The sequence below is a fragment of the Borostomias antarcticus genome, assembly GCF_949987555.1.
Source record: "Borostomias antarcticus genome assembly, chromosome: 10".
Lineage (NCBI taxonomy): Eukaryota > Metazoa > Chordata > Actinopteri > Stomiiformes > Stomiidae > Borostomias > Borostomias antarcticus.
The window spans coordinates 12,037,453-12,051,264 of record NC_140243.1 but is presented as its reverse complement, the minus strand read 5'-3'; the positions used below and the strand labels follow the sequence as shown (position 1 = coordinate 12,051,264).

The 13,812-nt window shown below is 47.8% G+C and overlaps 1 protein-coding gene across 2 annotated transcripts; it reads left to right on the top strand.

Annotated features, from left to right (window-relative positions):
- Positions 1-2,032: 2,032 nt before the first annotated feature.
- Positions 2,033-13,509, top strand: nbn (nibrin). Of its 2 annotated transcripts, none has more exons than XM_084444349.1 (17): positions 2,033-2,216; positions 2,559-2,680; positions 3,142-3,269; positions 3,406-3,565; positions 3,710-3,813; positions 3,925-4,042; positions 5,185-5,372; positions 5,597-5,697; positions 6,021-6,150; positions 6,301-6,461; positions 6,556-6,703; positions 7,353-7,935; positions 8,123-8,212; positions 8,478-8,624; positions 8,857-8,970; positions 9,150-9,199; positions 13,254-13,509. In XM_084444349.1, exons 1-17 carry the CDS (start codon positions 2,186-2,188, stop codon positions 13,282-13,284), a joined length of 2,406 nt encoding a protein of 801 aa, XP_084300475.1. In that variant the 5' UTR covers positions 2,033-2,185; the 3' UTR covers positions 13,285-13,509. The 2 variants fall into 2 exon arrangements, with proteins under 2 accessions (XP_084300475.1, XP_084300474.1); XM_084444348.1 differs by having other exon boundaries at positions 8,123-8,221.
- Positions 13,510-13,812: the final 303 nt, after the last annotated feature.

Below are 13,812 nucleotides of genomic sequence, written 5' to 3'. Positions count from 1 at the left end.
ACGGGTAGGACACTTAGAGTCAAGGTGGGTGCGGACGTTTCAGAGCTGTTCAGCATAGTGAATGGTATCCCTCAAGGGAGTGTTATCAGCCCGGTGTTGTTTAATGTGATGATTAATTATATTTTTGCGAACCTTGAGGGATGCATCAAGTCGGCTCTTTATGCTGACGATGGGGCCATTTGAATGAGGGGAAGGAATGTGCCGTACGTGTTCGGGAAGCTGAGGCAGGCAATAGAGAAGGTGGAAAGGTGGTCTTATGAGTGGGGATTCAAACTGTCAGTGAGCAAGTCCTGCTACATGGTTTTCGCTAATAAGCGCAAGCTCGAGGCTGGGGGGCTCATGCTCTATGGTCGGCCACTGGAGTTGGTCACGGAGTTTAAATACCTGGGCCTGTGGCTCGACAGCAGCTTTACATGGGCAGTACACATTCGCCACTTGGAAACCAAGTGCAAAAAGGTTATCAATCTGCTGCGTGCTGTGGCTGGGTGTGACTGGGGGGCAGGAACGCAATCGATGCTGGACATCTATAGGGCACTGATGAGGTCAGCTCTGGACTATGGGGGTGTGGTGTATGCAGCGGCAGCTAAGTCTACGTTACTTAAAGTGGATCGGTTGCAATACAGGGCTCTGCGGATCTTTTTAGGAGCTATTCGATCTACCCCCAATAATGCAGTGCTCATTGAAGGTGGAGAAATGCCACTAGAGCTCAGGCGGGAGAAACTGGCGCTGGCCTATTGGGTTAGGCTGCAAGGGTGTGAGGACGTCCTCCTAGCTAAGCTCACGGTGCGGGATTGTTTGGAATTTAATAGGTTCCAGGGGACTGGGTTTGGGTGGACTATTGAAGCCACAGTGAGGGACTATGAGCTGGAGGGGTTAGAGTTCACTAGTTCCGCCCCAGTTAGTTGGGTGCCCCCTTGGCTCTTCCCTGAAGTGACCGTGGACAGCCGCGTTCTGGAGAGAAAACATGGATGGCAGCCAGGTGTAGTGGGTATGAACACGGGCATGTATCTGCGTGCGAGTTACTACGGGTGTGTGGAGATCTACACTGACGGGTCAAAGGATGAACTGGATAGAGTGGGGGTTGGTGTGTATGTCCCGGGGTTCGAAGTGGGTCTTTCCAAGCGGCTGTCTGATATGTTATCTGTGTACACAGCTGAATTGGTGGCGGTCATCCTTGGGTTGCAGTGGGTGGAGGAGGTCAGACCTGATAGAGTGGTGGTGTGCACGGACTCCAAATCAGTGCTGGACAGTATACAGTCCACCCAGTCCATCAGGGAGGATCTACTTATTGAATTGTATCACAGTTTGTTTAGGCTTCACAGGGGGGGGATAGACGTACAGTTTTGTTGGGTCCCGGCACATGAGGGGGTGACAGGGAATGAGACTGCAGACCGACTGGCGAAAGGTGCGCTGACTAAGGTCATCTCGGTGCCTGTTCCGCTCGGGAAGGGAGAGGGGAAAGCGGTGATTAGGAGGAAGGGATTTGAGTTCTGGCAGAAGAGGTGGGATGAAGACCAGAAGGGGAGGGGGTATCACAGGGTGCAGAAGTCAGTTATGGTGAAGAACTACGCTGCACAGAACAGGAGGGAGGAAATCGTCATGGCTAGACTCAGGTTTGATCACACGGGACTGAACGGCACCTTGTTTGTACTGGGGAAAAGGGGGAGTGGTACATGTGGGCACTGTGGAGCTGCAGAAAACACTGAACATGTTATGTTGCACTGTCCCACCTATGAAGTAGAGAGATAGAGACTCCGGGATAAGGTCAGAGAAGCAGGACGGGAATGGACTTTGAGGGGTTTACTGGGCACGGAGGGGGAGGGGGTAGGAATCTGCAGGATGGCTCTATTTACTTTCTTGGGTGACACACGGTTGTGGGGCAGACTGTAGTCTGTGAGCACTAGGATGATGACATGATGCACACTCTTGTACAGTAGGTGGCGGTATGCACCTTTAAGCTGTTTGCGATCCGCCATAAAACCCAAGGAAGAAGAAGAAGATAAACCCAAGGAAGAAGAAGAAGGAAGTGAATGGAAGCAGAGGAGCCGTAGCTTGCTGACCGGGTCCACCATGGTGTCAACACTTGGCATAGCTTGCAAGCTAACGTACACATATTGATAAAGAAGAAGACAAGCATGTTTATTTTTGAGTTTGACTTCCATTGATAGACACCTACAGCCATACCATGTGGATACTGAGCCCCATAGAATCTGGAGGTAACTTAGCATGTGTTTTCTTCTAGTGCTACTAGCTAGTCTAGCTAGCACTACCGCGATCTACTGTAGCAAGTTCTAGGTTGCTAACGTTAGCTAACGTTAGGTATACTTTACAACAATATCACTAGCTATACAACAACCACCACTAGCTAGCTAGATAACGTTAGCTGGCACTGGCTAGCTTACGGTAACGTTATGTTAATGCACCATGATGAGATTGTATTAGCTAAGCACTGAAACCTCAGATATTACTCTCGGTTGAAGGAATCCCCTACAAGTTTGTGTGCGTTAATATAGAACGACTTGGGCCTCACTGTCCCCCCGTCTGTCCCGCCATGGCAGGTGTGACCCACTATCTCCTGCCTAATAAAGAGTATGTGGTGGGACGCAAGAACTGTGACGTCCTCCTCCCCAGCGACCAGTCTATCAGCCGGGCTCATGCACACCTCCATGCCAGCGGCGAGGTGAGGCTGACAGAGAGAGAGAGAGAGAAGGGGGCTGAAGAGTCAACCTCTAACCAGAAATTGCTTGCTGATTTAGGATACTTGGCAGTTCTGTCACCTGTTCATTCTCCTGCAGAAGCCTATTCATGCGCGCGCACACACACGCCCAGCCCAGCCCATGCACCTCTATTAGAGGGATGTACTGTATGCCTCCCCACCCAGTCTCGTGTTTTCCTCACAGTAGGTGCTGCTCTAGCGCTGTATGTGGACTGTTAATGTATTATGCACATTGGTTGTTGTCAGTTGTATAGTGAGAATTACAAAATGGTTGACTGTTATAAGAGATTTGTTTTCATGGTGACTGTCTATATTTACTGTAACCTGTGGTTCACTTCAGGCGATATGCCCAAGACTGGGATCTGTCATATATTTGTTCAAAGCCCCATATATGTTGATTGATATATTGATTGATTGAATCCCAGACCCTGACTGTGAAGGACAGCTCTAAGTACGGCACGTTTGTGAACGAGGAGCGTCTTTCTGGGGACGCCCCACGGAGCCTGAGGTCAGGAGACAGACTGACCTTTGGGGTCTTCCACAGCAAGTTCAGGTGTGTGTGCTGCAGCTGGAGGGTCTCAACACACCAGACCCTCTCACGAAGATGCATGAAGAGGAAAGGTGGGTGGTTCAATCTCAGATGGCCTCCTTCCTGACAGGTGTGTGCGTCTGTGTCTCCCCTCCCCCAGGGTGGGCCAGGAGGGGGCGGTGGTGTGCTCCTCCTGCCTGGACAGCCAGGAGAAGGCCTCGCTCGCTCAGGCCCTGCTTCCCCTGGGAGGCCAGATGGTCAACACCTGGACACCAGACTGTACCCATCTGGTCATGCCCTCAGTCAAGGTCACCATCAAGGTCAGAATAGGACGTGTGTGTGTGTGTTTGTGTGTGTGTGTGTGTGTGTGTGTGTGTGTGTGTGTGTGTGTGTACATGTACATGTACATGTATGTGTATGTATATTGGCGCATGTGAAATGGTGTTTTCTCTCCCTGGATGCAGACTATATGTGCTTTGCTGTGCTGTCGGCCGATAGTGAAACAGGAGTATTTCATTGAGCTCAGCAAAGCCCTGCAGCAGAAACAACCTCTGCCTAAAGCTGAGAGGTAGTGCCCCCCCACCCCTCCCAAACAGACACACACACAGCATACATTACCCATCACACCTCTGGCTGAACTGTGCTTCATGTCCTCTGTCTCCTGTGTCTGGTGTTCCAGTTTCCTCCCTGATATTGACGAGCCCAGCTTGTGTAAAGAGGAGCTGGACCTGACAGAGAGGCCCGAACGCAAGCGTCTGTTCTCTGGCAAGACGTTTCTCTTTCTCAGCGCCAAACAGGTTCGCCTCCCTCTCCTCACACTGAACACACACGCTGCATAGCTATTAACCTAACCAATAGACTAGTTAATACAAGCCAATGATTTATGACAACAGAGGACTGAGCCCTCTCTCTCTCTCTCTCTGAAAATCTCAATGTTACATCAAGCACTGTTTTGGAATACCCCTGCCTTCACATGGCCCCTTAATCTGACAGTATTAAAGCTTTAAGGCCCAAACGTACCCTCTTGTTGAACAGACAGAGCTCTAGCGTCAGGGTTAGGGTTCGCTCTTGGCGTCAGCTAGGAGACCGGACAAAGAGGCGACATTCTCTCTCTCTCACTCTCTCTTTCTCTCACTCACTCACTCCCAGTCGCCCCGAGGTAGCAGAGCGTAGTGGTTGGGAGGGGGTATAGGGTTTGACCATGGCCTGGAGGTAGGAGGGGGCTGTTCCTTTCATTGCCCTGTAGGCTAGTACCAGAGTTTTAAACTAGATGCGAGCCGCTACAGGGAGCCAGTGTAGATAATGGAGAAGTGAAGTTGTGTTGGAGAACTTGGGGTGGTTGAACACCAGGCGAGCAGCAGCTTTCTGGACAAGTTCTAGGGATTTAATGGCTGACGCCCGGGTCCCAGCAAGGAGGGAGTTGCAGTAGTCCAGGCGGGAGATGACCAGGGCCTGGATGAGTACCTGCACTGTTTCGTCAGGGAGGAAAGGGCGAATCCTCCTGATGTTGTAGAGCATGAATCTGCAGGAGCGTGTGACGGATGTGATATGTGCGGAGAACGACAGTTGGTCATCCAGGGTCACACCCAGATTCCTCGCAGTCCGAGTCGGTGTCACCACTGTGTCTTCAATGCTGATGGCCAGGTCCCGGTGCGGGCAGCCCTTCCCCGGGAGGAACAGCAGCTCAGTCTTGATGTGTCTCAGTGATGTGTTGTCATCCACTCCGAGATGTCAGCCAAGCACCCAGCTATGCGTATCTCCACTTGTGTATCAGAAGGGGGAAATGACAGGACCAGTTGGGTGTCATCGGCATAGCAGTGATAGGAGAAGCCATGCGAGCGAATGTCAGGACCCAGAGATGCAGATCCAGACCCTTGTGGAACCCCGTAGTCAGACTACGAGCTTCCTCCCTCTCACTCACTAACTTTAATTTCCACAGCTCACACGCCTGAGTTCAGCAGTGACTTTTGGAGGTGGGAGGAGCCAGCTCCTGGTGGAGGGGTCACTACCCACGTCACTGCTGGAGTCGCCAAGGAGCTGTGTGGTTGACATAGCAACAGGGAACTCTCAGGTGCTGTTGCCTGCCACCAAGAAGTGGGCGGAGTCTGTGGGGAAGATTCTACAGAAGTACGCCCCCCTCTCTCACTCTGACAGTCTCAGTGATCTGATTAATGTGTTCTAGAGAGATTCTGTCAAAGAAAATGGCAGAGGCCCACTAACTACCACTCCAATATTTGTGAATACAGTAGTGGGCAGCCATTCAAGGAGGTGTTGACCAGATAGTGGTCGTCTGATCATGTCTAGTTGATTATGGTTAACCTCCTTTTTCTCTCTTTACCTTACCGACACAGGAAGGGCTTTCGATTCATCACAGAGTCTGAGATCGGATTGGCTGCCATATATGTCACCTGTGACAAATACTGTAATCCATCCAATCAATTGGGAGACTCAGGTGGGTGTACCAAATCATAACCTGTGTTTGGAAAATCTCCACAGCTTCTGATGCGTTTAGCCAATAACGATGTTGTGTTTTAAGATTACAAGTGACCGCAAACGTAATTCTGTTTTTACCCATTTTCTTTTGAGAGTGAGTTAGTGCTATTTAGTAGCATTTTCTTTGCCAATTAACGAGCAAGTAGAGATGAGAGAGTGAGAGCAAAGGGCATGGGCCGGATTGGAACGCATCCCGCTACAGTAAGGACGAGCCTTCACATGGTACGCGCCCAAACCCAATGAGCCCCAGGGTTGTAATTCTGGTGTCGTTTTTGCTTTCAGAATCGACGCGTGTGAAACCCGCCATTCCAAGTGCCACCCTGTCCCAGAATGCAGCAGTGGATGAGACGGTGTTGCCTGTAGCGTCACAGAACATCACAGCATATGTCGTCAACACAGAGACATCCCAGAGGTGCACGCACACACACACACACACATACACACACACACACACACACACACACACACACACACACACACACACACACACACACACACACACACACACTCCTACAGCCACACAGCCTCCCCTGCTGATGTGTTCTGTGTTTGCGCTTGTCAGGATGGACCTGAGTGGGGCGTGTGTGGTGGGAGAGACGCCCGAGAGGAGCCAGAGCAGAGGTCCACCTGGCCAACCCAGACCAGAGGCCGTGACATCATCATTCCACGCCACAAAGAGTGCAGGTGGCTCAGAGGGAAAGGGGGCGGGGCCAGAGCTCCCAGGTAGATGATGCATTGCATTGATACATATGGATACAGGTGGAGAGATAAAATGTTTTCAACATACGTTAATAAGCTCTAATGATTGTTTTATTAGGTAGAGGGAAAGGCGACGGTGCAATGACAAAGTTCTCAGCCCCTCGTCCTCAAAAACGCTCCCCTCTGAAACAACAGTCCTCACAGCAAAGTTCCCCTCACAAACAGTCCTCTCTCACCAGCTTCTTCCAGCCAGTTGACAAGAAAAGGTGAGGGCTCTTTCTCACCAGTACAGAGACTGCTTAGGCTGATATCAGACAGAATCGGATCTTCACTCTAACCGATTTCCATTGAGGAGGGAGATTACATTTTCCTTAACCAATCACTAGAGAACAACGTATCTGCCTAAATCTAACGTCATTGCTGATGCATAGCCATGACAACCATAGACAGTGTTGACAACATGGAGCCTAGTGAAACAATAATCGTCCTCCTCTCAAGTAATACAGGTGTTGCATTGTCCCAACGCACAGCTTGACAACGGCGTTAGTCCCGCCTTTGGCGCTGATTGGCTAATCATTAGAACCCGCAGCTCTCATTGGACCGATCATTGTTTATTCAGAGAAACAGTTGTTGTATGTAGCAACACCAGACCAGGAATCTGTCAACTTTGGTGGAGCGAATTTGAACGTTTGGACCCAGACTAGTAATTCCTGCTACTGGCTCTGTTGGTGCTGGAACAGCCATGCATGGAGGGAGTAGCAATGCAAAAGGTCACTCTCTTTCTCCCCCTCCCTCTCTTACTCCCCCTCCCTCTCTTACTCCCCCTCCCTCTCTCTCCCCTCCTGTCTGTACGCTCCCTCTCTCTCCCCTCCTGTCTGTACGCTCCCTCTCTCTCCCCTCCTGTCTGTACGCTAGGCCTCGGGAGGAGGAGTCCTGTCCTGTTGAGTCCTCTCCTAAAAGGACAGCACCACTTCACTCTGACACAACAACACATGCCCAGACGGCCTCCAGCACACACACCGGCATCCCTTGTGCCAAGGCTTCCACCGATGCCCCACAGCCCACCACCAGGACCCAGAGCCAGCAGGGCTCTGGGGCTGATCTGTTCCCAGGACATTCTGAGGTTGGGTCAGACAGGGTCTCCCGCCTGGCTCAGCAGGGGCTACAGACCAGGAAGAGGAAGGAGATGGAGGAGGATGAGCCCAAAGCGATCAGGGTTTTAGGGATTGAGATGGAGGAACTAGAGTCCATCATGTCTGAGGAGATGGATGATTTTGATGACAAACCGATATCAGTTGTTCAAGACCAGAGGTCACCACAAATGGAACGGAGCTTAACCAATAAAAAGCAGCCCCCAGAGACATGGAAAGATACCCTTGCCAATAAGAAACAGTGTATTCACCCAGCCAATCAAAAATCAAGCTTAGATCCAGAGGAGGGCTGTTCAACCAATATAAATCATCAGGTTGTTAAAGACGAGGAGGTGTCCTTGATGGAGGTTAGAAGAACAAAGTTTTCAGTATATCATCATCCAACAAATTCCTTTATGAAAAGCCATCTACTCTGTTTCTCCACTATGGGCATTGTTAAGAATGAAGCCACAGGGTTTAGTGCCCTTTTTGATACTATATGAACATGATCATTAACCTCCTTCTGGAGTCCTAACCCTAACCCTGTCCCACAAGGCCTCAACACCCCGGAATGGAGTCCCCCGTCTTCCTGAGGCAGAGCTGGAGTCCAATCCTCAACCTGCCAAAGCCAAACCGGAGATCCCAGTAAGTTCGGTATGTAGAAATACTCTTTCTGGATCCACATATATAAAGCACACATACTGTACATCCAAACCATAATGTCATGATGTCAAGTCGGGTCCTTTAGGATATTCATTTGTTGAATCTGATGTGTTGGTACCTGGCTGGAACACTGGCCCACACACAACACCTTGTTCTTATCCAGAACCAGTTTCAAACTCGTTCGAATCACTTACAGCGCAGAGACAGAAAGGGTTCTCATTTTTCCAGCGGCTGTGTTGTGTTGAAGGTGTCCGAGGAAGAGGAGGACCTTCCTCGCAGGCTGGTCCTAGTGGAGTTTAAATCCCTCACGGTGACGGCGCCTCCCAGAACCAAACCTCGTAACCAGGAGATGAATGGCCGAAGCCAAGGGAAGAACTTTAAACGCTTCCATAAGGTCAGTCCAGAATGCACCTGCACGGCCCACGTGTCATACTGCATGCCCCCATATCTGTTAGTAAGTCGCTTTGGTTAAAACACATCTGCTAATTGACTGTAATCTAATGTAATGTGCTCATGCTGAAATGTTTCTATATTATTGTGTGTGTGTGCGTGTGTGTGCGTGTGTGTGTGCGCGTGTGTGTGCGCGTGTGTGTGTGCGTGCGTGCGCGTGCGTGCATGTGTGTCAGGTCCCAGTGCCTGGTTCTGAGGGTTTGCCCAACATAATTGGTGGATCAGACCTGCTGGCCTACAACCGGGGCACGACCTCTGAGCTGGAGGAGTGGCTGAGAGACGCAGCAGAGGTACACCTTTTACCTTGGGTTCACCTTTGACCTCTGGGTGTGTTCAGAGGTACACCTTTTACCTTGGGTACACCTTTTACCTTGGGTACACCTTTGACCTCGGAGTGTATTCAGACTTGTCCTAAACACGGTGACCAGTTGTGTCAAAGACACGTGTGTGTGTGTGTGTGTGTTTCCAGGAAGAGCGCCAGAGCAAGCGGGAGGAGAGTCTGGGAGAGGATCTTTTCAGGTAGGAAGGAGCTGCTTCTAGAGTGTTCTGAATTAAGACCCTCAAACTGGGGGTGTGGGTCGGGGGGTGTAGTCCACACATAGTCCACACATAGTTCATACATATCCTACACATAGCCCACACAGCCCACACATAGCCCACACATAGTTCACATAGTCCACACAGCCCACACATAGTCCACACATAGCCCACACATAGCCCACACACAGCCCACACATAGTCCACACATAGTCCACACATAAAGTAGTCCACACAGCCCACACATAGCCCACACATAGCCCACACATAGCCCTCACATAGCCCTCACATAGCCCACACATAGTCCACACATAGCCCACACATAGTCCACACATAAAGTAGTCCACACAGCCCACACATAGCCCACACATAGCCCTCACATAGCCCTCACATAGTCCACACATAGCCCACACATAGTCCACACATAAAGTAGTCCACATAGCCCACACATAGTCCACTCAGGCACGCAGATTGGCTGTGGCAAGGGGGGCCTCTGCCCCCCCTGGTGGCCAGATGCGCAAACTGTCTGCAACGCGTCCAAAACATGTATTCTAGAGGCTGGGTCGCGACCGGATCGGAGAAATGCACTGAACAGCCTGGCTTCTGCTTGCGTGAGAAATGATCGCTTTGCTGTGCTTATTCCTCATCCAGTTATGGGTGGATGTAAAACTTTTAACTGAATGTTCATATTGTTGTGATAATTGTAGGCTTAGGCTATAGCAATATAAGAGTGGCAGATTTGACAGCAACCCAAACAATCCCATAGCTGTATGCCTACCATTGCTAACCATGAACGAACTGTTGGATACTGCATATTTGCTGTGCAACGTATCCATTGTCAAGTTGTCAAATCGATTATGCACGCAGTATTATTCTTTTGGTGATTATTCTTTGATATAAATGCAGATAGGCTATATGTGAAGAGGCAATTGCTGGATTCTAATACGCTGTTTATAATGACACATCCAGACATTGAAGCATGAAAGGCGTAGCATGCATTCTGTTTTAATTAAGAAATAAAAAGTCTGTAAACTCTGCCTAAAAGCATTTATTTGGTCTCATTTATTAGCTTAAGTATTTAATACGTGTGGGCGTTTTCAATCATAATATTGTTTTCTTGATACAAGAATGTTGACACTTCATGTAGCATATTTCAGTAGCAGGCTATTCAACACGTTGAATGAATTTAATTAATTAATTAAATATTCATATAGCCTAGGCTTTGAAACATTCTATATTTTCTTGCCTATGTAAATGAATATAGGCCCATAATCTGACTTGCCGTGTTGCTTAGCTCTGGTCCAGGCAGTCAGGAGCCATTCCCCTTTCACTTTTGTCACTGTTTGTAGTATCTACAGAAATTGTTAATATTTCATATTATTTCGTTACTCACAGTTTCGTTACTAACAGTTTTCGAACAATGAAAGACATGAAGTGCAGACATGGCCTAAGAGAAAGGAGGCGCAGTTGAACGAAACGTGGATATTGGAAAGAATAAGCACTGTGTTTTGAAATGTGCATTCCAATGTTCTTGCAGGGCACGTATTTTTTGATGGGGGGGATGGGGGGGGCTGGGACTGACTGCCCCCCCCTGATCAAAAAGTCAAACTGCGCGTATGAGTCCACTGTATTGTTGTGAAAAGCCCATCTGCAATTGTCAGGGGATACAGACAAAGCAGCCATCTTAAACTAACATAGCATGTTTTAACTTAAACTAGCATTGCATGTTTAACCTTTAACTAACATTGCAGGTTTAAACTTAAACTAACATTGCACGTTTAAACTTAGACTAACATTACATGTTTAAACTTACACTTACATTGCATGTTTAAACTTAAACTAACATACTGTCATGTTTAAACTTTAACTTACATTGCATGTTTAAACTTAAACTAACATAGCATGTTTAAACTTTAACTAACATTGCATGTTTAAAGGAGAAGGCTCATTTTCGACAACCTGGACCTTATTTACGGCATATTATAAGACGTTTGACTCACCGAGATAACTTTGGTGTAATTCGGAGGCCTGTAGAAGAAATTTAAAATCCAGCGCGAGCCAAGTATATCCATGTAATGGCGGCGGACGTGGCACCGAGAATGCAGCTTCTAAAAAATGTATTGTGGTTTTCACATGCCTCTGTAATATGATCTTTAGAAACGTCTTTAGAAACAAATAAAGCTTCCCCTCTTGCTCCAGCACGCATGCGCACAGCGCACAGACTGGCTATTCTCCGTCTGTAGGCTACACTCACGGCTCACATTCTCTACGCTACGATCGGCTTCCATCATATTCTAAGTCATCTTCTGTATCCTCAAAATCTAATAAATATTCAGTCATATTGCACACAATATTCCAGGCACCAACAAGCCGATCGTAGCGTAGAGAATGTGAGCTGTGAGTGTAGCCTACAGACGGAGAATAGCCAGTCTGCGCGCTGTGCGCATGCGTGCTGGAGCAAGTGGGGAAGCTGTATTTAGTTTCTAAAGACGTTTCTAAAGACGTTTCTAAAGATCATATTACAGAGGCATGTGAAAACCACAACAAGCCCTCGCTCTATGGAAGCACAACTAGCGATTCATAAAAATAGATTGATGAAAACAACCGTTTCGTGGCAGAAAACACATTTTTTAGAAGCTGCATTCTCGGTGCCCTGTCCGCCGCCATTACATGGATATACTTGGCTTTGGATTTTAAATTTCTTCTACAGGCCTCCGAATTACACCAAAGTTATCTCGGTGAGTCAAACGTCTTATAATATGCCGTAAATAAGGTCCAGGTTGTCGAAAAAGAGCCTTCTCCTTTAAACTTAAACTAAAATAGCATGTTTGAGCTTAAACTAACATTGCATGTTTAAACTTAAACTAACATAGCATGCCCAGGATTCATTGCTCCGTGATCCCACATCATCAATGACGTCATCACCATCACACTACTGAACCATGGGAATGTCTGGTTTCAGACTACTGAACACTACTGAACCATGGGAATATCTGGTTTCAGACTACTGAACACTACTGAACCATGGGAATGTCTGGTTTCAGACTACTGAACACTACTGAACCATGGGAATGTCTGGTTTCAGACTACTGAACACTACTGAACCATGGGAATGTCTGTTTTCAGACTACTGAACACTACTGAACCATGGGAATGTCTGTTTTCAGACTATTGAACACTACTGAGCCATAGGAATGTTTGGTTTCAGACTACTGAACACTACTGAACCATGGGAATGTCTGGTTTCAGACTACTGAACACTACTGAACCATGGGAATGTCTGGTTTCAGGACCAGGAGACGGGTCTGCTGGGCTTTCACATTCATTCACATCACAAACGTTCAACTTTATTTAAGATTATTTAACTTTATAAAGTTCACTTTATGATCACTTTTCTTCCATTCCCAGACCAAACAGTGGGTTCCCCAGAACTAGCCAAGAGATGATCAGTCGGCAGAGACGAAGAATACATGCATGTCAGAGAGTGGGACTATGGACCATTTAAGCTTGTTGTTGTCATTCTGACCAATCAGGGTCTTCTGTTTCCTGCGTCACAGCTGTGAGTGGTCGCCCCGGTAACGGAGGTGATGTAAGCAGGCTCTAAGACTGCTGCATTTTCCCTGGCTAAGCAGAAAACTCTTTGTGTGTGTGTGTATGTGTGTGTGTGTGCGTGTATGTGTGTGTGTGCGCGTGTTCTTGGCTAGGCTGAGTTGTTTGATCACTGAGTCATGATGCTCAGTCAGTCATGCATAGCCATAGAACAGAGCCGGCTGTTAAGAAAACAAACCCGTTTATTTTTTGGACCGGTCTAAACGAGGCTCCCAGACGTGTTTTATGAGGAGGATGTTTGGTGTGAGCTGTTCAAACACAGTCCCATTCTGACAGAACTTAATTGGGGCTATTTTTAATGTTTGTTCTAAATGCTGTTGAGGACATTCAGGAATGGTCCAGGAGGAATGCTAAAAGCCTGCGTGTCTAGATGAGATGTCTACATACCCACTGCCCTGTGCTAAGCCTTGTGTCTGTGTCTGTACAGGTACAACCCCAAACCTGCCAAAAGAAGATGAGGGCAGCTTGAAGCCCAGCAAAGCTGATGGACAGCACCAGATGTTATGGCAGAAATGTTTGTGTTCCAGAACTGTATGTTGGAGCGCCTGTCTTCCTTTAACTAATTATGTCCATGAATGGATTTATGTACCAGTTTAGTTTTGATCATTGTACTCAAGATGATTAAGGAAACCTGCCTATGTTTTGTTGTTTGTAATGTGTGGGCAGAAAGTTCTTCATATTTACATTGATTGGTAAAAACTGTTCTTTTATTTGTCAATAATAAAAAATACAGTGTACAAAACATATATTAAAAACTAATTTCAGCTGTACAAGTGGGAAGTGTCAAACTCTACATGCACCAAGCAGCTTTTCGCTCCGTTTTGAACAGGAGAACTAAATAGAAGCACTCGTTTGACTTCTGCTAGTAAACCTGTAGAGGGGAATATTACATTTGAGTTCAGGTCATCTCTAGTCCAGAGCCACATCTGTGTTTACTGCAGGGGCTTGTCCCTTCAGAGATCCAGAAGGATTGAAGAGCAAGTAAC

Coding starts and splice junctions, on each gene's coding strand:
- nbn (XM_084444348.1), top strand. CDS start 2,186: ATGTGGATACTGAGCCCCATAGAATCTGGAG. Junction 5,373..5,596: donor GTGGGGAAGATTCTACAGAA/GTACGCCCCCCT, acceptor TTACCGACACAG/GAAGGGCTTTCGATTCATCA. Junction 6,704..7,352: donor CAGCCAGTTGACAAGAAAAG/GTGAGGGCTCTT, acceptor TCTGTACGCTAG/GCCTCGGGAGGAGGAGTCCT.